General features: G+C 40.7%; 1 protein-coding gene across 1 annotated transcript in view; it reads right to left on the bottom strand.

The window, feature by feature from the left end:
- LOC126298259 (bromodomain adjacent to zinc finger domain protein 2B-like) overlaps nucleotides 1-24,197 on the bottom strand; it is a 285,171-nt gene extending 260,974 nt beyond the window's left edge. Inside the window, exons 1-5 of the mRNA XM_049989561.1 lie at nucleotides 24,194-24,197; nucleotides 19,281-19,706; nucleotides 11,398-11,547; nucleotides 6,672-6,846; nucleotides 2,036-2,056 (exon numbers count right to left, since the gene is read on the bottom strand). Coding sequence (XP_049845518.1) covers nucleotides 2,036-2,056; nucleotides 6,672-6,846; nucleotides 11,398-11,547; nucleotides 19,281-19,706; nucleotides 24,194-24,197 — 776 coding nt within the window. The remainder of the gene's footprint in view (nucleotides 1-2,035; nucleotides 2,057-6,671; nucleotides 6,847-11,397; nucleotides 11,548-19,280; nucleotides 19,707-24,193) is intronic.
- Between the last annotated feature and the right edge of the window lie 218 nt (nucleotides 24,198-24,415).

The following is a 24,415-nucleotide window of genomic DNA, read 5'->3' as shown; positions in this document are numbered from 1 at the left end:
ACTATGGGAATAGACGAGAATGGATGTCTCCCTTTCTTAAATATACTAATACAGAAGGAAGCAGATGGTACACTAGGCCAAGCAGTGTATATGAAGAAGAACCACACAGGCCTGTTCTTGCATGCAACAATCTGCCACCGTCAAGCACTGGAGTGGGCAGTGCTAACCATTCTGGTACATAGTGTGTGCACCATGTGTGACAAAGAAAGCTTCCCAGCTGAGCTACAACACCTGAAGGGAGCATTCCATAAAAATGGGTACAATAAATACAAGTTGGAAGGGCATCCAAGAAAACGAAAGACAAGATGCAGCAAACTGGAAAGAGGAGAAGGAGGCAAGAGACTCATGTCATTCATTACTTGGGGCCACTCTCAGTCACGCTGGCTCTGCAAAAGACCTACTGAAACTTCACATACTTGGGATATACAGCATCCCTTGTGTTGTGAATGCAGCCGCCAACATCAGACATATCAGTGTAGTATCTCAAAATACCATGAGGAACACATCAAACACATCAGGTGTGCAAAATTGGGACACAGAGAGAAATCAGTAGTGGCAAAGCATAGCATAAACAGACCTCAAATGCCTGATTTTGAGAACACCAAGTTGCTCTGCCAAGCTACTGGCAACTGTGACATCATTATAAAAGAATCCATATAAATATGGATCCATGAGAATCTTGTCAAGGGAACGAATGTTACTAACTTAGTTCAGCACAGAATCCCATATCAGCGACAATACAACGAGTGTGTACCCAGCACTGTCCAGCATGCAACACACATCTGGAACGTCCATGCACGGATTTGGATTTAAGCATAGCATCTGGCCCCCCTGCCTCTCTCACCACTGCCCACTGCATCCTCATCTTCCTTCCTGATGACTGTTTGCAAATGACCCAGCAAGGTGGAGGAAGTTCATCATTAATGTAAATACTGGGACAAACACAACACCTTGAAACATCAACAGAAAATGATGAGTATGGGACATCATGCTGTACCCTGGCTTGGAACTTAAAGAGCTTTTCATCAGTATTATAAGCTGAGAAAGTCTACATTCACACAAGCTTGGTTAGGTTTTGAACAGGCCTCCTAAGAACTGCACTCTTATAGTGAACAAAACCTGGCTTTTTTATTGTAGTGTTCCAACTAAGTCATATAACAAGAACTGGGTGCTTGAAGAAGAGCCATGATCAAATAAATCCTGGAAAAAAATCTATTTGTTGAGTAGGGCAGTGTTGTGCTAACAAGAGACCGAATTTCAGCTGTCAATTGTCATGACTGCAAATAACTTTATTATTGTCAACTACACTTACTAGTTTTAACCCAATGTACCTTCCACATATTCTCAAAAAGTATGTTTTCACTGACAATGAAGCCATTAGTGCTATGGAAACCTACTTCTGATAAAGCACATCGTTACATTAACAAATACACACTCAAAAATTAAAAGACAAAACACAATCCAACAAATAAATGTTTTAGGTTTCATTCAGAAAAAACTCAGTGAAATCTGACACTGAATCAATACATTTTTCAATAATTTTATGACACTATTCAAATGGGAAAAAAATCACATTTTGTCACTTCTTTTTAAATATTCTTTTAAATCAGCTTTGATTATTCACAACCGTATCAGCTCTGTGTATTTCTGCAACAATGATGAGCAGGAACAAGTTTTTTATGATGATACGTGCGCACTATGTGAACTTGATTGTACTTGTAATTGCAGAGATAAACAATTTTTAATGGGTCAACTTGGATTGTTTTTTTCCTCTTTATTGTAAAATTAAGATACAGTGCACCAGTTTATTTATAAAAAGGCAATATTGCTGTCCTGAAGTAAAAACGTATGGTCTGCGGCAATTGTAAATGAAAATCAAGTGCCAAAAAATGTTTTGCTTGAATAAAAACTACTACCGTAGTTAAAAAGTTACAGCAACAGAAATGTAGCACTGTCAGGTAACCTTGCATTAACATGGTGACAGCCACTGTGTAATGTGTGATAGATAAAGTGACAAAAAATTCAAATTTCTTACCTTTGTTCTCGGCCAGCAGCACTGAACAAAATATAAAATTGTATGTATTAGCCAATTGCAAATGCATAGATCATGGAAAATAAATACATTTGTTTACAAAATCATGCTTAAATAACAATTAGTTCCTTATGTTTAAAAAAAAAATTTAAACATAAGGAACGAGACTGTGTCATATTACTCATATTGTAGATATTAAATTTCTACAATATGAGTAATATGACACAGTCTCGGGAGTAATAAACAAAAATAAATGTTTTACTTTAAAAGCACTAGCATTCTGGGTAATACTTTGAAAAACACTCTTTACTAGTTTGCATGAATTTGCCACAACACACAACTGTAGTCTCCACTACAGAATCAATTCCAAGACTAAATTACATTACTGAGGAATGCAGCATGCAATTTTTTGGTACCTTGACAACAAAGTGATTCAGCTCTCTACGGGAGAGCCTATTCTGTTAAAAGTGTAAAGGGACTCCAAATGACTGTAGTGTAGCAAATGAAACCTTATCTGTGGACCATGTGAAGATGACACATATCAATCCGAAAGGGTAATTTGGCAAATGAAAATAGTTATACCCAACACAGATGAAGAATAATGACATTTTACATTTACCTGAGAGGACACAATCTGGATCACTGAATCAGTTAAAGTTGAGAAAATTATTATGGTTCACATCTGATTAGGTAATAGTCATTGAGTGCGAAAGCAAAGAAAAATATCTTTGGTCTGAATAAAGAAATGAATGAGCCATTTACCATCATATGGTTCAGAGGTTGAGAGAAGGGAATTGCATGGATGTATTTAATGAAACTATATCACATAACCTAAGTACTCCAACAGCACTGGCCTTCACAGAGACAACCAGTGAAGCAACTGTTCTAATAGGAGGCCAACACATTGCAACAGGAAAGTTACACATAATGAAAATGAAATGAAATGATTGTATGGCATTGTTGGCCGGGTGGCCCCATGCGGGGAAGTTCGGCCGCAGAATTGCAAGTCCTTTTCAGTTGACGCCACTTCAGTGACTTGCGAGTCAATGATAATGAAAGACACACAACACCCAGTCGTGACGAGGCAGAGAAAATCCCCGACCCCGCAGGGAATCGAACCCGAGACCACATGCGTGAGAAGCGAGAATGCTACTGTAAGACCACGAGCTGCGGACGTTACACATAAAAAAATTACCGAGAGCTCAAACAATGGAAAATACATGTGTGTGCACTTGCATGTGTGCGTACACAAAAAAAAACACATATACACACACACACTGACAGCAACTGTTACCGTAAGATGCCTTCACATGCTGCACCTACCAGCCCACCATTACCGAGAGCTCTAAAGGCAAGTATGTCTACATCCTGAAGGACAATTTTAGAACACTTCATCATCAGTCATCATAACACAAACTCACAGGAAGTTCTGCTCAAAAATAAAGCAAAACATCGAATCACATCATCTGTTCCCTGGAGTTCGGTCCATACATTGTTGTTTCTAGGAATGAATGAATTTTTTTTTTAAGTCCTCTGTCAACAAAATGATATCAAACAGAGGATGTAATAACGTAACTGCTGGTTTGTGGGGATACAAATGTTTACAGGTGCTCAACAATACACTGTGAACTTTAATTGCAAAGTTACTTCATAAATCTGTTTGATTGCAAATATGTGAAAGATAACTTCCTGTGTGATACCTATAAGTTTAAATTTACACCCAAAATATGTATTGTAGTAAAATTACCGTATCTCATAGGAAACAACATTGCAAAAGAAATATAGGTTGAGTATAACATCTTGCCACTGCTGAAATCACTGGAGATGACATAATATTTCAGTTGGAAATGAGAAAGGAAGGATTTATTCAGAAATCAGCATGGCATTTGCATAAAGCAATTTAGGAAAATTAAAAGACACACAAACTATGATGGTCATGCAATGATTTGAAACCCACTGTTCCCAAATTCAAGACCAGTGTTTTAAACACTGGCCTCTTTTCATCAGAATCTTTCTGGAAATTCTGAGATAATAAAATTTAAAAAGAAACAGATCAAATCAACACAAGGGAACATTGGAGAAGAGAAGTGTGACAAATGGCAGCTTGACTTCCATTCAGTCCCTTGTTGATCAGTCTGGTGTGGCAGCTGAAGGTAGCAAAACAAAAGCCATAGTTTTAAATTCCCTGTTCAAGAAATTGTTCACGCAGGAGAACTGTACAAACATCATTAGACAATCAGACATACTTTCATATGGACAACATAATAATATGCATCCCTGGCGTAGAGAAACAACTGAAAGACTTGAAAGAAAATAAGTTACCAGGTCCAGATGGAATCCCTACTTGGTTTTACAAAGATTACTCTACGGCATTGACCCCTTACCTAGCTTGCATTTATCATGAATCTCTTGCCCAGTGTAAAGTTGTAAGTGACTGGAAAAAAGCACAGGTGACTTCCGTATACATATAAGAAGGGTAAAAAAATCAACCCGCAAAACTGCAGCCCAATATAATAAATTTGCTTGAGACTGAGAAGCTTATGTCCATGGACCAGCATGGTTTTAGAAAGAATTGCTCATGCAAAACTCAACTTGCCCTTTTCTCACACAATATACTGTGAAGAGCAACAGGCAGATTCCTTATTTCTAGATTTTCATAAATCATTTGACATAATGCTCTACTGCAGGCTGTTAACGAAGGTACGTGCATATGGAATAAGTTCACAGGTATGTGCGCAGCTCAAATACTTCTTAAATAATACAACCCAGTATGATGTCCTCGATGGCAAGTGTTCATCACAGACAAGGGTATCATCAGAAGTGCCCCAGGGAAGTGTGGTAGGACCACTGCTGTTCTCTAGGTACATAAATGGTGTGGTGCACAGTGTGTGCAGCAGCCAGCGGTTGTTTGCTGATGATGCTGTGGTGTATGGTAAGGTGTCGAAATTGAGTGATTTTAGGAAGATACAGGATGAATGGCAGCGTGTTTAAATGTGGGAAAATGTAAGTTATGCAGATGAGTGGGAAAAACAAACCGGTAATATTCACACACATAATTAGTAGAGTACTGCTTGACACAGTCACATTGTTTAAGTATTTGGGTATAGCGTTGTAAAGCGATATGAAATGGAACAAGCTTGTGTGAACTGTGGCATGAAAGATGAATGGTGAACTTCAATTTGTATGGAGAATTTTAGCAAAGTGTTGTTCATGTGTAAAGAAGACCACATGTAGGAGGCTGGTGTGACCTACTCTTTGAATGCTGCTTGAGTGTCTGGGATCCATAACAGGCCAGATTGAAGGAGGACATCAAAGCAATTCAGAGGCTGGTTGCTAGATTTATTACTGGTAGGTTTGAACAACGTGTAAGTGTTACAAAGATGCTTCAGGAACTCAAATGGGAATCCCCATAGGGAAGACAACATTCTTTTTGAGGAACACTATTGAGAAAATTCAGAGAACTGACATTTGAAGCTGGCTGTCAAATGATTTCACTGCCACCGATGTACATTGCACGTAAGCACCATACAGATAAGATACGAGAAATTTGGGCTCATACAGAGCCATATAAAAAGTTGTTTTTCCCTCGTTCTATTTGTGAGTGGAACAGGAAAGGAAATGACTGGTAGTTATACAAAATACTCCCCGCCACACACCATACAGTGGCTTGTGGACTGTCCATATAGATGTAACATCATCAGAGTTTGAATATTGGCTCCATTTGGATAAGGATATGGAAATTAAGCAGCTGTGATCTATTCCATTTTCTTGAAGAGACTATCCCAGAACTAACCACAAGTGTTTCAGAGAGAGAGAATCAATAATGAGGGCCGGAGAGGATTTGAAGCTTCCTCCTACCTAATATAAGTTCCTTGACTTATAGACTGCACCAGTGCATTAGGCAGAAAGAGAACATTCTGTAGAAAAAAATGTAAAGTTTGCCTATTTCACTGCATAAGTGCAGGGCTTCTGGAGAAAGGCAACTGCTGATATTAAACACAAAATAACAATTAAAGTTGATGGAGTAAAAGAGCACTGCAGTGCATTGAGACCACTGATGAACAAAAGTAATTATCAAAAGTATGAAAAGGCTTGAAAGACGTCTGTGAGACATCATCGTACAAAACCACTCACATTTAAATGAGACAAGAAACTAATTTCTTGGCTCAGATGATGTGGAATATGATGTCCATAAATGTCATCAATGATAAAGACAGCCGGCCGCAGTGGTCTAGAGGTTCTAGGCGCTCAGTCCGGAACCGCACGACTGCTACGGTCGCAGGTTCGAATCCTGCCTCGGGCATTGATGTGTGTGATGTTCTTAGGTTGGTTAGGTTTAAGTAGTTCTAAGTTCTAGGGGACTGATGACCACAGATGTTGAGTCCCATAGTGCTCAGAGCCATTTGAACCATTTTTTTGAAAAAGACAAAACAGTGTGGGATTTAATCATATACTGCTGTTAAAGATTAGTGCCACATCAATATATTGTCCTTGTCTCCTCATAACAAAAGCAAACACTCATACACCTGACACTAAACTTTAAGAATCTTGATTTAACTCACCCTTGATCAGTCATGTTTAACAATAACAATCACAACTAAGCTTTAAGCATGTAAATGTTTTTAAATTCTTTACACACCTTACTACACCAGGACTGATAGTGGCAGAAACAACTGGTGTTGTCGATGACCGATCCTTGTCACGTTCACGACTGCTACCAGTGTGTCCCGCTGTACCCGATGCTGAGACGGATGATGAAGATGAAGATGATGAAGTTTTTGAGCTGGATGACTTGCCTGATTTTCCAGTTGGAGCTATAAAAAAAGACATTTGTCATAGGACATCAAATTAATTTCATGTCCAATGAGTATGAAAATTATCCCAAATGTAGTTTCTACATTACACATAAAATAATTACAGTAAAACTGCAGTAAGGCATTCCCAACTAAAAGTCTTCCCCATGTGAAATGCTCTTTGGCATCAGTCTCTCATAAGCTTCCAAAAAGGTTAAAGTCCTCCTTTCCTGCAGAAGATATACCACCTTTCCTTGGTGGCACATTCTCATGAAGCTCCAGGAGGCTCATAAACACTCCGTCAGCAGTTGACAGACGATTTATCCAGTAGCACAAGTGAAAAGGTTTGCTGTTAATTACTGGACTTGGAAAATCATAAATTGTACATAGAGTTTTATGCAATGGCTGTGCAAAATAAGAAGACAGCATTTTCAATGACCAATAAATTGAAGAAAAGGAGATGTCATAAAACATATCTATGAAGTCTCTTGAGTTGTTATCTTTGATGTTGCAAGGAGCTGTCAGCAAGTACAAGGACACTGAATTTTATTTTTGTAAAGGCATAATAAAGAACGAGAAAGTGAAAGGTGCAAGATATGCTGAGCTGGAAAACATTTTAATTCACTGAATACAGCAACTCAGAGCTGTACAAATTCCTCTATGAGGAACGTTAATTCAAGGCAAGGATCCAGTAACAGCAATCAAAATAAAAACAGGAAATTTTATTGTATGTATCGATTTGCCCAATAATTTTAAGAGATATGCTTGAAACGTTTACCAAAAAATCAAAGTTAAGACTGAATCTACAAACACAGAAGATATTATTGGCTGTTAAAATTGTGATTCAGCAGGTTTGATGATACTGTGTGAAAAATGCAGACAAATTTGGGCTAGTATTCAAACTTGTGCCTAACAAGTCTGCCACTGTACAAAATGAAACTTGCCACAGTGGAAAGTTCAGCAGAATGACAGTACTCACCTCCACCAATTCTGATGGGACAGAACAACTGAAGTTGTTCATCAAATTGCTGTTGCTTAAACAATGTATATAAACTGCTATGCATGCTATGCAGGTACATAAAACAGTGATGAAATTGGATGACAGAAGTAGCACTTTTGTCACATGGCTAAGAGCATTAATATGGTGCACCTTGTACACAACTGTGATGTTCCCTGCAAAACAGTGAACTTGCTTTTCTTTTTCCCAGTATGATTAGGAAACTTCTCCTATAACAAACACGATAAATTATTTTTATTGGAAGCACCATGCTCAACTGCATGTACAACACATTAATGTGCCAGAATCTGCAAAGCCCCTGAACTTCCTGCACTGACTTTTATTGCAGCTGGATGAGATGATCACAAAAAATTGATTACAGAAGGCGGAAATTCTTAGAAATATTTATCATTCTCTTGGAACTTTTTTTGGGAAATGCTTTTGTACTAGAGATGACTGACTGTATAAATATATTATAGCAGACATGTGGAGGGGCAAATGTTAATGTTAACCATGCTGACAATGATGAGAGGCAGCCAATCCATGAAGAACTTAGAGATGACAATTTTCAGGACTTTGTTCCAGTTCACAATAATTTCACATCTCAGATATTGGATATTGATGAGATGACTGAAGACAATGCAGAACATAAAAGTGTTGAAGATAAAGGAGAGATGAAATTTAAATCAATGCCTGCCCATTTGGAACATCAAGTCCTGGAATAGTCTAATTTGCAGATATGTCTTCATGGAAAATGTTGAATCACCTGATGACATTAATTGTAGGCACAGGGAACATTCTGTTCTTAACACACTCCGTACAGACCAAAGCAACTGGTACTTATTCACCATTCTTTACAAGTATTTCTGTGCTCTCAAAAACCAGTTCTATTTTATTGCATGAATTAATTAAATTTTGATTATAATACTCCATTTGAAGTGGAAGAGGCTCATTACCAGTACCTGGGAATCTGGAACTGTTAAATGATGATGATGATGATGACGATATAATACTCCATTTATTTCTTTTTATACTATCTGTAATCCATTTACGTACATGCATATGAATGTTACTTCATAACAACATTTTTCTCTTTAATGTTCAATGTACTCTTGAAGAACACCTTAATGAGACTTTATTGCAATAATTAACAAGCCATGAAGTGACAGACCCGTAAACAACAGTTTCATTGCCACAAAATTGACATAAACGTTATAACATGTCTGACACAAAGAAATCGTGATGTTGCGTAAGTATGAAACAAGAAGTATATAGTTTATGGAATTCAAAATGCTAGTGATTTAACTTTTGTAGTAATTTGTAAACACTTGTGTGGAAAATTAATGAAATACAAAACAAAAAGCATTCAATGTTGACAAATGTCAACATCATTCACTTTGCATTAATCAAATAAAATAAATAGTTCTTAATGGTTAATATCTGTAATTATTAACACTTTGGAGACTGGCCACTTAGAAGAACATCAGGCCCAGGAAACTGGCTATTTATGCCATTATCTAAAGTGTTACTGGACATATGTAACTGATGTACCTTCAAGAGTAATACATACCAAAATAAGGGGCAAGCTTCAACATTTATTTTTCATATTTACTTCAGTTGTTCAATATGATTACAAATTTTAAAATAATGATAACAGATAGTATAATTATCTTGTCAAGAAAATAGTGTGAGGTGAGCTACTGAGCAGTTCCTTCCCCTTGTGGTTCCAAAATTTTTTGCTCACTCAACACAAATGGCATACTGTAGCAGAATTACGGCAAACTGTGAAACCTAATGAGTAAATGCACAACATTATATCAATGCAGTCACATTGGCTCAGCCATTTGTGGCAGCAGTTGTAACATTTGCAAATGTTTCTTTGGAATTAATTCTAGAAATTGGCAGAAGAAGGTAGCACCAGTCAAGAGGCAGGTAATGAGACATCCATACATTGTCCGCAAATGAAATAAGTTCTGTTTTCAAGCAACAGATGGCTCATGCATTGAGAAAATTGTGGGCCAGCCTATACTCAGGTGTGGTCTTTTTAACACATAGTTGTGAAATTGTTAAAAATCAGAGCTCTGCATATATATATATATATATATATATATATATATATATATATATATATATATGCTAATTAATTGTAAACTATACTAAATCTTTCAAGTTTCATCCTGATAATTTGAAAGATTGTGTCACATCCACCATAACTTGTGCAGATCTGTGATGGTTTACAAAATATTACTTGTAAACAGAGTATGTGCAGGAGCAAAAATTCAAATTCAACACCCTGAATGATGGTTCAATCTGATTAAAGTTTTGTTCACATATTATGCATGTCACAAACTGTATATAACAAAAATTTCAGGGTCATATATTTATGAACAGATCACCTTGGATAACAGTTGCAGTTTTTGTATAGCTTCATCTAGCAACAATGTAATCATGCAATTAAGCTTGGAGAAACTCACTTCCAGGTCAAGTGCATTTTCAATAGAGATGACAGCTACAGGCTTCCGACTTAAAGGTTGTCCACTATCCGTGTACCCAGCCACAACAGACAATGAACATAAACAACTATCTGGAAGCCACCTCAGCAGCACGACAATAACAATATTTTTACATTCTCCTCCTTTCACTACCTGCTATTAGTATTTATACAGTGACAACAAGCCACCAATAGTAGCCGGAAGACTTTTACCCGTTACTCTACTACTCCAAAAATGTGAAGAGAAAACAGGATTTTGTAAGTGAACACAGCACTGATTTTCAAAAGTGTTCAGTCACCCAGGGACACCAGAAGACACATGACGAAAATCCCAGCAGGGAGCTTACAGTGTTGAGTTCTGGATAAATTTGTAAAGGAGTATGAATGGCCTAGCAACTAAAGATGACAGTAGCCACAAAAGCCAGCTCACAGTTAATGGATCAGAATATAGATTCTTCTTGCCATTATAAATAGGAATAACAACTGCTTTTAAATGGCAATAACCACTTATTCTACTGGGTTACTTGTCATCCTTTCAGTTTTCTATTATCAGTACCATGTTACATATAATAATTTTATTTTATTTAATTGGAGAATGGAAAGAAACACATTGAACAACATAGTGAAACAAGAGGTATTTGTGAATAGAGAGATATGCAGAATGTATGGGAACATGATAATTTGCTTCAATGCGAGTGAAAACTGCCTACACCCCAGACTCATATTGGCTGGTAGCCCTATTTCAACATCTCATGGATTTGAACAATTACACTGTGCTTTTACCCATCTAGGAGCAATGAAATTTAATGGCAGAGATTTCAAAATGTCCTACATGTGACCTTAACTTCTGAAAACACCTGCTCATATGAGGAAATCAATTTCACACTGTGGCTTAAATTCCTTATCAGTTCATAATACCCTCCTACACACCAAGAAAGCTGTTGAATGGAGGCCAAAAATGGTTGAAAATCATACATACAAGGATGTTGTTTAAGAAAGTGCTGCATTTTTATAGGATTCATCAAATGACTTATTAAATGTTATATTGGATTGCCCAAGTGGCAATTTCAGAATAATACATTACCATGAGGCTGTGTATGTGGGACGGACAGCAAGGGGTAACCAGGAACAAGTGTCTCAGCTCCTGGCAAGCCTCCAAATGACATGCCCCCTGCCGCCTGCAGCCGTACCAGGTAGTCCTGTACCGCAATGTGGGATGCCATTGTCCACCATGCTGCTGAAGAAAGTCCATTATTAATTTTGGTAACTTTTTAAATGAAAGAACTAAAAGACATTTACTGGTATTGTAATCTTTGGTATTAACTCGATAAATTAACACATGCATAAGGATTCTTAACTTACCTAAGTACATTTCTGACCTTAGCTCTCATTGTTTCTGCTTGCTAGCTAGTTCAGTTTTACATACTGTATTCAATACTAGTAGTCAATTACAAATGAGTACATCATTGGATACAACTGAATCATGGACCATCACAAAGCCAAAGAAGAGGAAAACTGAAGAATTTGAAATTTGAAACAGCAGAAGGATACTGAAAGTTAAATAGACAGTGTGAAATGAAGAGGAAATAACAGTGATTTGACAAATCTATGGAAAACACTAACAAGAAGTACACAAAGATTAAGGTATTTGTTAAGGCATACATGGTAACTGAAAGAAGAAAGAATATGGAAGAGTTTGTAGCAGGCAGATGAGGACATGTAAACAGATTATTGAGGGTGTTACACTTAGTAGGAATGTGGAGATGAAAACATTAACACAAGGTAAAATGTACCATAGCAGAGCTACAAACAAATCAAATGATTGTTGAAAGCAATACTGTTTGCAGTCACCTCAAAGTGCCTACACACTGCAGTGATACACAACAGTGAATCAGACTCAACAAGAGTCAAAAAAATTCTGGTAGGCGTGTTAGCAGTAAAAAGAACTGTCATCCATTAATCTTCAGATTCTCAAATAAAAATTTGCTAAAAGCATTTCTCAGAGCATATAACTCTGCTCTACAGGCTGAGGTAGCTGTCTCTCCCTTCTCAGAAAAAAAAAAAAAAAACATTTCATGGACTCATATCAAGTGATTGGTATGCTGTTTACCTGGACTTATAGTGCGTTGCTACAGAATAAATAAATAAATAAGTAAATAGATCATTGACACCTTTTGCATCATCGACAGAGACATCAGACATTCCATGAAATACGTATAACAAGAAAAATGAAACAGGACAACTGCCTGTGAAGATAAGACTTTTACACAGGAAAATAAGCAAACCCAGTCTTTGGAGTACGCTATCATGGAGAAGTGTAGTTCTATTGTATTGTTGGATGGGGCATTCTGTAAACTTCAGTGGGAGCACAGAAGATTTTGCGACAAACCGGGACTTACAACAGAGGGGCTGACAATCTCATATCTGAAGCAGATTTGCAACGAATAGTATATTCGGGCACACGCTGATTACCGAATATACTGCGAGCTTTCTGACCGAATAGCCGAATATAAGACAAAAGTATTCCGCCGGTGCGCGGCGGAAAAACTTGTATCGTCGCGTTTGTTTCTCGCACTTTTCTTCAAATGTGCTATCTCCCGCTCGCGTCGCACGTAGTTACCAACAGTAGGGACATTTGTCTGTTTTCTCCAAAACGTAGGGACGGATTTCTGATCCCTCTATAAATCGTAGGGATTTTTTTGTCCAAGAAAGAAAAATTACAAAATAAGAAATTAAAAAAGAAAAATTTGCAAAACTGTGTAAATTTTAAACGACGTACACGTCTGTTACCATCGCCTACGAAAAGTTGGCTTATAAGGGTATATCCCAGGTACGAAACGAAGTGCAGAAGGAAAGTATTTTCCTCACTGTCTGGAGAGGGCACGGGACGGGGGAAATACTTATGTATTTGCTGCTTAGCGCTCCTCGTGCCGATGAGCTGCCCTCTCCTAAGGTACATATTTCGCACGGAAGTAACATAGATTCAGGAATGCCCATTACGAGAAAATCGTTTTCAAACGCGATACTTATTTGCAGCAAAGAACGTAAATTAAAGCTGTTGCACTACAACGCAATGATTGGACGAAAAATGGCCTGGGGAAACCCTGACTCTAGCAACAAATGTGAATAGAATATAATCAACGCGAATTGCTCCAAATGGGGCCGACATGCGACGGCCGAAACCAGGGGCCCATCAGGTAACTTTTTGAGCTTCTACTGTAGTCTTTCCACCATTCTTACTTCCACAGTTACATTCTTAACTACCGCGGCGCGACTGTATTTCAATCTTTGTTGTGTGTTCACACATTGAAAACAAAGGATAAACAGATCGCGTAGATTAGTTCGGTTCCTTTAGCCTTAACATAAAAAATAATGTAAAAATTACCAGCTTAAGGTAAGAATGAATCTTTTCTTTTCAGACACCACAAGTGGAGAAGAACTAAAACTGTGCGCAATTTCCGAAAGGAGGACTCAATTTCGCTGCGTCTTTAGCGCCTTTAGTAGGAAGCACAAAAAGATGTCTGCAGCACATGGCGTAGAGAGTAACAGCAACAAGTTTCCCAAATAACATTGTGAATATTTTGTTTGAAACCAGTGACCGCCGATCATTCATTGTACAGTAAAAGGGGAAATGTTACCACCCAATATGTGATTAGTTTTTGTCAGTACAGAATTTTTTGAGTCTGGAGGGACTTTCAAGGTGAACGTAGGGACTTTTCACATGTGGTGCACGGGCATGGTCGAAAATAAGTTGACGACAGTGGTGTCGCGCCATTGTTACCGAGCTGCGTGGTTTGTTGACAACTTTATTTTGATACACATCGTCAACACAAGCACAGTTCAACGCACTCTCTGCGTTTTGATTTGTTTAAAAGTGAAATTGTGTAAGGTCTAACTAATAATAATCGATTATGGATTCTAAAAAAATCGCAAACAAGGACATATTTCGAGGACGATGAAAATAATCCAAAAAATGTTATGTGTAAATTGTCCTACATAAAAATTTCTCGTGTTGGCGTTAGAAAGAAGGTGACTACATAGGAGTGATAAATCATTTGAAAAACAAACACACCGAGGAACATCGTAAGTTGTTTGCAATCTACGCTTCCTATGGGACAAGAAATAATGGGTCGAGATGCATGTGTGAATAAACCTGCGACATCCAACAAGCAACTGAGTCTTGAAGAATGTGCTGAAATCCATAAACCATAAGATGTTAATGATGCTAAGACTAAAAAATACCATCTGCTCATGCCGAAATTATAGCACTTGACAATGAGGCAATAAATATAGCAGGAAGACTGGTTTTTTGAAGACTGATAAATAGCTGTTTACCGCTGTATAAAATAACAAGCCGCCCTTACTTTTCAGATAAAATAATTCCAGAAATATATCGTAAGGTGGTTGAGAAAATTAAAACATTACTTTCAGGGATTATATTTCCGTGATATGGGACAAGTGGACGTGCTTGCATAATCGAAAGTTTTTTTAAGTTTTACTGCGGATTTTATTGATCATAAATTCAGTGTCAAACATGTAGTATTGAGCATCAAGCATTTTGGGGGACAGCATACGGCAGAAAACATAGCGATTAGTGTACAAGAAATCGCAAGCTTGTGGGACATCAAGACGAAAAAAATTCATGTCATTATTCGTGATAATGGAGGAAACTAAGGGAAAGTTGTTAGTAGCGCTGAGTTCGCCTCAGTGTGTTGTTTCATTCACACTCTTCAATTAATTGTTAACGGTTGTCTGAAGGCTCAATCAAATGCAATTCAAATGATAGCAACAGGTACCAGGATTGTAACTCGTTTTTATCATTCTGGCACTGCTCAAGAGAAACTGCATTCTGTCCAAAAAGATTTGGATCTCTCTCGGCATGGATTGGTGCAAGATGGCACTGATCAGCAAAAACTGTATTCTGTCCACAAAGATTTGGATCTCTCTCAGCATGGATTGGTGCAAGATGTACACAGTGGAATTCCACCTATTATAAGCTTGCAAGGCTAATGGAACAAAAACGGGCCATTTCAGTCATCACATGGGCTGTAATATTGCCGATCTACTTCTGCACAATTGGAGCTTTCAGAGCAACTTCCGACAGTATTACAACAATTTGAGGAAATAACATAAATTACACGTTTCTGATATGCTGGCATTTCTGAAACTATTCAGTATGTTGTTACAGTAATGCGATCTTGCGATAAGACGAGTGCACCAGATCCAACACCCAAATAAAGCCAGATGAGACTTCTCATACAACAAGGGGTGCAACAACAATTTGACGACATCACAAGAAGTAAATCTGTGGTCGTTAACGGTTTAGGCCAGGGGCTCAGAATGAATGTTTTCACTAGTAAACCGCAAAGAGAAAAAGTAATGCAGTATATTTTGATCGAATGCCTAAAGATGAACTATGAAACAAGCAGCGACAGTACCAAGAAATTCGTCGAGCCAAGATGATGAGAACCGAAGGGTAGGGTCTACTCACTCATCTTTTATGGATTGGTTCGAAGAGGTGATTGCTGAAGAAAACAGCTCATACAAGGGCATAGAACGAAAAAAAATGCAGTTGCAACTGATATAGACCATTGTATATGTATTAAGAACAAATCACGTCATGAAAATCCAACCAAGAATAGATAAATTTCCGTGTGTAGAAAATCTTGCATCAAAATATTTGTCGGCACAAGGAAGTAGTGCTTATTCAGAGCGTCCTTTCTCTGAAGCTGGGAATGTCTGCGACAGGAAAAGGAGTCAACTACTGCCTAAAAATGCAGAAAAATTAGTTGTTCTGCACCAAAATTTTCCACTTCTAAATTTTAATTCAACTGCATAGACATTTATTATTTTAAAAAACTACGTAGTTCAGTATGTAAATTCAAGTCCAGATTCATAAAATTGGGAAGGGATTTACTAACACAAATGTACATTCTTTTGATAAAAATTTGCATACACTACTTGAGAAAAGAACTGTAGACACCGCTATTTAAAAGAAAATGTGTTTAGTGACCTTATCCAAAACAAGACATTCCTTGAGACCAGAACAGGAGACACTGAGGAACTGACAGACTTACAGTATCGTCAAGTAAATGCATGTGCAAATCAGTGCAGAAATTTAAACCATTCTAAATGCACACAACTCAACAACTTTTCATTTCAAATGAGTATAAAAAGATAACAGAATGCTCCTTGGTCCAATAAACACTGAAGAGTTTATTCACACGTACTCTTCTTATACCATGTTACGAAAAAAGTCCACGTGGATTATAACGTTCTACCACACTAGCTGCCATTGGTTGGTTAAAAAATATATTTATTCTGTTTGTAGATTAAAATAAAGTGTTATTTTAATCCAGTCTATGATGGACAGAATATTATCAATCAGAAAAATTTGTAATGACTGTAGATCTGATTGAACTAACACTCCATATGGCATCAGCTTCTATTTACATCATGTAAGTAGTATACACGTGGGTTTTTTGTTGCATAACTGCTAAAACACCTATAAGCTACAAGAGTTGAGATGATCTGCTAGCGTAAGAGACAGTGGAAAGAGATTTTGTTGTGCAATTATGAATTACAGCACATCATACTGGATTCTGGTGTTGGCATGAAATTTCAGAATTTCTACTGTGCTTTGTAATACCTAAAGTCGAATTTGTACAGAGGTATAGGAACTTCTGTTACTTAACATGTCAGTGTCCAAGAAGAGGATTACAAGGATCTTGAGGACACTTACTTGCTATCTACCAGAAAATAGCTATTTAACAATGGTCACTGCATACATCATTTGAAAGACCACCCATTCATACAGTGTGATTAAAAAACTAAGTCATTTCATGACCAAACGATTGGATACAGAGTAAACTGCCTGGGATCCTGATCTTAATTTGACTGTGTTCTTACACAGATTTCAAAATGGTGATTTATCAACAAGCTCCCCATAGTTATCTATTCTCAGCACAAAGCCTAGTGAAGAATGAGGCACTACTCTGTGCAAAATCTTTAAGTCCCTGGTGGGAAATTAGACTGCAGAAGTGGAAGCTGACAGTTCCATATTTTACACTATTACATAATGATTCTAAAAGCAAAAGATGGGCATAGTTCCTGTTCATTTTCTGGGTACATGTGGTCACACAATGTAAGAATCTTCCCAGGGCAAAAGTAATATTAAATATAATTTATGGACAACCTTTGCTATATATGTCCGATCGTTGCAAGAACTGTTACAGTGCAGTGCTAAACTCGTTAGAATGAATACAAAAAAAGACTATTTTGATACCTTGCTGAAAATGTTCCTCAATACTTCTGTAATTGGTATGTGTTATGCACAGTAACATTGATGACAACAAACTTGTCGCTGTTTCATAATTATTCATAAACAATGCCACTAGAACCTCAACTAAACCTGAAATAAAGTGTTTGACAATGAAATGACAATGTTGTAATGTTTACCGGGCTACCAGTAAATTCAGGCATTATTTTTTTAAAATATTATTTGGTGATGCTGGAGCCCAACAGCCACTGTGTTAATGGATTGGACTTATCATCTGTGCTAGTGATTCACAAAGTGAGTATACGTCTAAAAAAACATATGGCAGTGTTAGTATTGTTCCACACTACAAGAATAGAAGAAAACGTCACAAGCCACCTCTGCATAAATTGAGTGACAAACTAATCCCAACACACCAGAGAGATAAAATTTAGAACAGCTGATGAGCTATTCCTAGAAAAAACTGCCATCCACCAATAAAGATACCAGTAATTATTCTTAGGCATCCACAACATAAACTCCTTTTGCACCTCTAGGCCTCACAGCAGCCTCCTAAAGACATATGACACCAATGTATAAGATATTATACTGGTGGGAACTACATATACTTTTGTGATACGTACATGAGTAATTTCCTGTAACAATTTCTAATATTACAATGAGAAATAAGTGGTTATTTGTTTGTGATGATGTTTTAAAATGATAAGCTATTGCAAATACTATTACGTACAACAACACTGATCATTGCTTTTACATCTTGCTATTTTAGCAGAAAATTTTAGCGTGATTCCATACTGGCATACAATACAGGTCCGTTGATGATTGTCACTGACTGAAATTGATAATCATATGTTACTACTGTAATCAAAGACGGGCACAGAGAACCCTTTCAGAAAACAAAAAGCCCAGATACAGAAAATGGCAAACACCTTCCACTAAACTCTCATCTGAAGGGCAATGTCATGTTCATGTTTGGCTTTACAGAACTGGTAGATAATGAATTATCACATAACTTCAAAATAATGCTATTTATTTCTATTTCATAGTCAAAACTTGAATTTGTGTATAAGTTGCCTGTGTGGTATTATGCCACTTAGAGACTTGCAAACAGCTCATTGCACATCCAAATTTTAACAACAGCTTTTAGAACCAGGACTGCCATTTCTCTTCATCGTAGCTCCTCTGCTGTGTCCAGTTCTCTCAACAAGAAACATGTTATGTGACTGAACTTTGTATCTAAACAAAGGAACTGTATTTGGAAACCGCTCATCTTCAGTGGTGGAATGCAACTCTTTACATAATAGTTAAAAGTACGTATCCTTCAATCAGTTATTACTTTTATGAAGGACATCCAGTCTTGACAACAGTTCTTTCTGCCACAACAAAAGTCTATAAATAAGAAAATCGAGATTTGTGAGCATGTTAGTTATGTTAACTGCTCCGTTAGTACCAAAGAATGTGAATACTAACAATTGTGTTCTGATGCATCAACACAGTGAGTATTGCTCTCCAGTCAGGCACAGATCCAAAGTGGGGAGGAAGAGGAGGATGTCATAATGGTATGCATCTGGGGACGTTAAAAAGTGTTGCTAGTGGTAATCAGGGCGGAAGGGGGCGCAGAAACTGTAACAAATTGCGATTACTGTGCTTAGGTGTACACCTGTCCTCTGTAGAGTGCACAAAATACTTACTAGCTGCAGGGTTGATGCCGAGCGAGGCGGCTTGCGACGCGGCGACGCTGAGCGTTCCCAGCCCGCCGTAAGGCGGCGGAGGGGGCGGTGGCGGCGGTCCCGGCGCGGGCGCGGGTGCGGGCGCGGGAGGCGGCGCGGAACCGGGGGCGGTGCCGGGCGGCCCGGGGGCGGCGCCCGCCGAGGAGGCGGACACCTGCGGAGGTGGCGGAGGCGGGCCGGCGGGCGCGCCCGCAGCGGGCCCGGGGTGGTAGCGGCCCGGCACGCCGCCCACGCCGCCGACGCCGCCCACGCCGCCCAGCACGGTGAACGGCAGGTGCGGCGCCAGGTGCGGCGCCAGGCCGGGCGGCAGCGCGCCGAACAGCGAGTGGCCGCCGCTGGCTGCCGCCGCCGCCGCTGCAGCCGCTGCGACACAGAGGGTGCGTGCGACTACCACAAGCGACGGGCAGAACCGGAGAAAACTGGCCACTTACGATCTACATCTACATTTATACTCCGCATCCCACCCAACGGTGTGTGGCGGAGGGCACTTCACCTCCCTTTCCTGTCCAGTCGCGTATGGTTCGCGTGAAGATCGGCTGCCGGAAAGTGCGCGCTCGAATCTCTCTAATTTTACTGATCTCCTCGGGAGGTATAAGTAGGCAGAAGCAATATATTCGATACCTCATCCAGAAACGCACCCTCTCGAAACCTGGCGAGCAAGCTACACCGCGATGCAGTGCCCCTCTCTTGTAGAGTCTGCCACTTGAGTTTGCTAAACATCTCCGTAACGCTATCTCGTTTACCAAATAACCCTGTGACGAAACGCGCCGCTCTTCTTTGGATCTTCTCTATCTCCTCTGTCAACCCGGCTTAGTACGGATCCCACACTGATGAACAATACTCAAGTATAGGTCGAACGAGTGTTTTGTAAGCCACCTCCTTTGTTGATGGACTACATTTTCTAAGGACTCTCCCAATGAATCTCAACCTGGCACCCACCTTATCAACAATTAATTTTATATGATCATTCCACTTCAAATCGTCCCAGATATTTTACAGAAGTAACTGCTACCAGTGTCTGTTCCGCTGTCATGCAATAAAGGATCCTACTTTCTATGTATTCGCAATACATTACATTTGTTTATGTTGGGGGTCAGTTGCCACCCCCTACACCAACTGCCTATCCGCTGCAGATCTTCCTGCATTTCGCTGCAATTTTGTAATGCTGCAACTTCTCTGTATACTACAGCATCATCCGCCAAAAGCCGCATGGAACTTCCGACACTATCTACTAGGTCATTTATATATATTGTGAAAAGCAATGGTCCCATAACACTCCCCTGTGGCACGCCAGAGGTTACTTTAACGTTTGTAGGAGTCTCTCCATTAATAGCAACATGCTGCGCTCTGTTTGCTAAAAACTCTTCAATCCAGCCACACAGCTGGTCTGATATTCCGTAGGCTCTTATTATGTTTATCAGGCGACAGTGCGGAACTGTATCGAACGCCTTCCGGAAGTCAAGGAAAATGGCATCTACCTGGGAGCCTGTATCTAATATTTTCTGGGTCTCATGAACAAACAAAGCTAGTTGGGTCTCACACGATCGCTGTTTCCGGAATCCAAGTTGATTCCTACAGAGAAGCACTGCACTGCAAGAGGCACTGGACTGAACTACAAGACAGCATATCTGGACGTTATGCCGTGACGCGGATCTTAAGGAAACAGAGCAAAACTAACGTCATAAACAAGTAAGATTTTCGGTACACTTGACATCTACCCCACATACAAATTGCAGCCAGCAACACTATCGCAGGTGTAACGACTGTCCACTATTGAGCTTACATGGCGGGCGACTACTGTACAATATAACTGCGCAACAGCGGGATATCCTGGGAGCGTAAGCACTCAGTCACTGGCTAGCATATGGGCTGCTGCTTAGGTAAGAGAGGTATGAGAGGAAAACGCCCCTCCCTCCAGGTCGTAGGGCCAGCAGCACACTGGAAACAGCACTGTATTCACAGTGCTTACTGTAATGCTACATTATCTAATCAGAGCTATCCGGACACCCATTAGCAGTAGTTTTGTCTCTCTGTATTCTTGTTATATACACTCCTGGAAATGGAAAAAAGAACACATTGACACCGGTGTGTCAGACCCACCATACTTGCTCCGGACACTGCGAGAGGGCTGTACAAGCAATGATCACACGCACGGCACAGCGGACACACCAGGAACCGCGGTGTTGGCCGTCGAATGGCGCTAGCTGCGCAGCATTTGTGCACCGCCGCCGTCAGTGTCAGCCAGTTTGCCGTGGCATACGGAGCTCCATCGCAGTCTTTAACACTGGTAGCATGCCGCGACAGCGTGGACGTGAACCGTATGTGCAGTTGACGGACTTTGAGCGAAGGCGTATAGTGGGCATGCGGGAGGCCGGGTGGACGTACCGCCGAATTGCTCAACACGTGGGGCGTGAGGTCTCCACAGTACATCGATGTTGTCGCCAGTGGTCAGCGGAAGGTGCACGTGCCCGTCGACCTGGGACCGGACCGCAGCGACGCACGGATGCACGCCAAGACCGTAGGATCCTACACAGTGCCGTAGGGGACCGCACCGCCACTTCCCAGCATATTAGGGACACTGTTGCTCCTGGGGTATCGGCGAGGATCATTCGCAACCGTCTCCATGAAGCTGGGCTACGGTCCCGCACACCGTTAGGCCGTCTTCCGCTCACGCTCCAACATCGTGCAGCCCGCCTCCAGTGGTGTCGCGAAGGGCGTGAATGGAGCGACGAATGGAGACGTGTCGTCTTCAGCGATGAGAGTCGCTTCTGCCTTGGTGCCAATGATGGTCGTATGCGTGTTTGGCGCCGTGCAGGTGAGCGCCACAATCAGGACTGCATACGACCGAGGCACACAGGGCCAACACCCGGCATCATGGTGTGGGGAGCGTTCTCCTACACTGGCCGTACACCTCTGGTGATCGTCGAGGGGACACTGAATAGTGCACGGTACATCCAAACCGTCATCGAACCCATCGTTCTACCATTCCTAGACCGGCAAGGGAACTTGCTGTTCCAACAGGACAATGCACGTCCGCATGTATCCCGTGCCACCCAACGTGCTCTAGAAGGTGTAAGCCAACTACCCTGGCCAGCAAGATCTCCGAATCTGTCCCCCATTGAGCTTGTTTGGGACTGGATGAAGCGTCGTCTCACGCGGTCTGCACATCCAGCACGAACGCTGGTCCAACTGAGGCGCCAGGTGGAAATGGCATGGCAAGCCGTTCCACAGGACTACATCCAGCATCTCTACGATCGTTTCCATGGGAGAATAGCAGCCTGCATTGCTGCGAAAGGTGGATATACACTGTACTAGTGCCGACATTGTGCATGCTCTGTTGCCTGTGTCTACGTGCCTGTGGTTCTGTCAGTGTGATCATGTGATGTATCTGACCCCAGGAATGTGTCAATAAAGTTTCCCCTTCCTGGGACAATGAATTCACGGTGATCTTATTTCAATTTCCAGGAGTGTACATATATAATGTCACACTGTTAAACTTCCTGGCAGATTAAACTGTGTGCCGGACCGACACTCGAACTCGGGACCCTTGCCTTTCGCGGGCAAGTGCTCTGCCAGGAAGTTTCATATCAGCGCACACTCCGCTGCAGAGTGAAAATCTCATTCTGGAAACAACCCCTGGCTTAGCCGCAGGCTGTGGCTAAGCCATGTCTCCGCAATATTCTTTCTTTCCAGGAGTGCTAGTTCTGCAAGGTTCGCAGGAGAGCTTCTGTGAAGTTTGGAAAGTAGGAGACGAGGTACTGGCGAAAGTAAGGCTGTGAGGACGGGGCGTGACTCGTGCTTCGGTAGCTAAGATTGCCGGCACGGTAGCTCAGCGCGTTCGGCAAGAGGGCTGCATGCTCTCTGTAATAAGAAAACTGAGTCAAGGAACCAACGATCAATTTGAACGGATGTCTTGCGACGTCCGCCCAGACCAAACGCAACGAACTATATTGAACACAATGTGTGTAAAAAAAAAAAATGGTAGAGCACTTGCCCGCGAAAGGCAAAGGTCCCGAGTTCGAGTCTCGGTCCAGCACACAGTTTTAATCTGCCAGGAAGTTTCATATCAGCGCACACTCCGCTGCAGAGCGAAAATCTCATTCAGGATATACTAATGTTATATTTGTGTATTTTTACACTGCATGTGAGGCATACGAATAAATCTATTAGTGGACTTTAATATGCGGTATGTCCACCCTTCGTCTTTATTATGGCTTAAACTTTATTGGGGTGCTTTCAGTAACGTGCCTGAATGTCTGGTCGAACGGCAGCTCATTCGTCTTTAAGACCCGAAACAAGAAGTGCTACTGACGAAATGCTAGGTCGGGACTCTTGAGCAGGCCAGTCCATTCTAGGAATATTGTTATCCATAAAGCGTATGATGCTTTACCACAAAGTCCATCGTCATGCTGATACAATCATCGTGTCCGGACTGTTCCTCTAATGTACGCAACACACATTGCTGTAAAATGCGTTCGTATCTTTCCGCATTTAGCGTTTCCTTGCGTGCAATAGGGAGACTTAAATGTCAGCGACGGATTTGTTTCTCAGCTGATATCTGACGGCCATCCCACGTCCAAAATCATTGAACTACTCTGACTGACGCAGTCTGCTGTTCCTGCTTCTCTACTGACTGCACAATACCGCCCGTCCCGGGTGCGCCTCTCGTGACGCCGAGTGGTTAATCCCGCACTACATAGGGTGCACGGATACGTTTGATCCGGTAGTGCATATTGCTACGGCGTGGTGTACTGTTTCCTAGTGAAAGTTGGCAACGGGCGGAAAGAATCCGTACTCGCCCCAAGTCGTCAGAGTTCCACCGATTCCTACGATCCGTAGAAAAGCACATATTGTGCGTGTTGTTGTTGTGTTACGCATCAATCCCTGTACAAATTAATTGTTTTGGTTGTCAGTTGTCATCAATGCATAAGTTAGATGCTATTCTTTTTCCAAAAAAATAATAAGAGAGTCTATCCAACACGATGGGCAACGGCCTTGCCGCAGTGGATACACCGGTTCCCGTGAGATCACCGAAGTTAAGCGCTGTCGGGGGTTGTCGGCACTTGGATGGGTCACCATCCAGGCCGCCATGCGCT

The sequence above is a fragment of the Schistocerca gregaria genome, chromosome X (genome assembly GCF_023897955.1).
Source record: "Schistocerca gregaria isolate iqSchGreg1 chromosome X, iqSchGreg1.2, whole genome shotgun sequence".
Classification (NCBI taxonomy): domain Eukaryota; kingdom Metazoa; phylum Arthropoda; class Insecta; order Orthoptera; family Acrididae; genus Schistocerca; species Schistocerca gregaria.
Note: the sequence above shows the minus strand (reverse complement) of the source record. Positions and strands in the feature narration are given on the sequence as shown.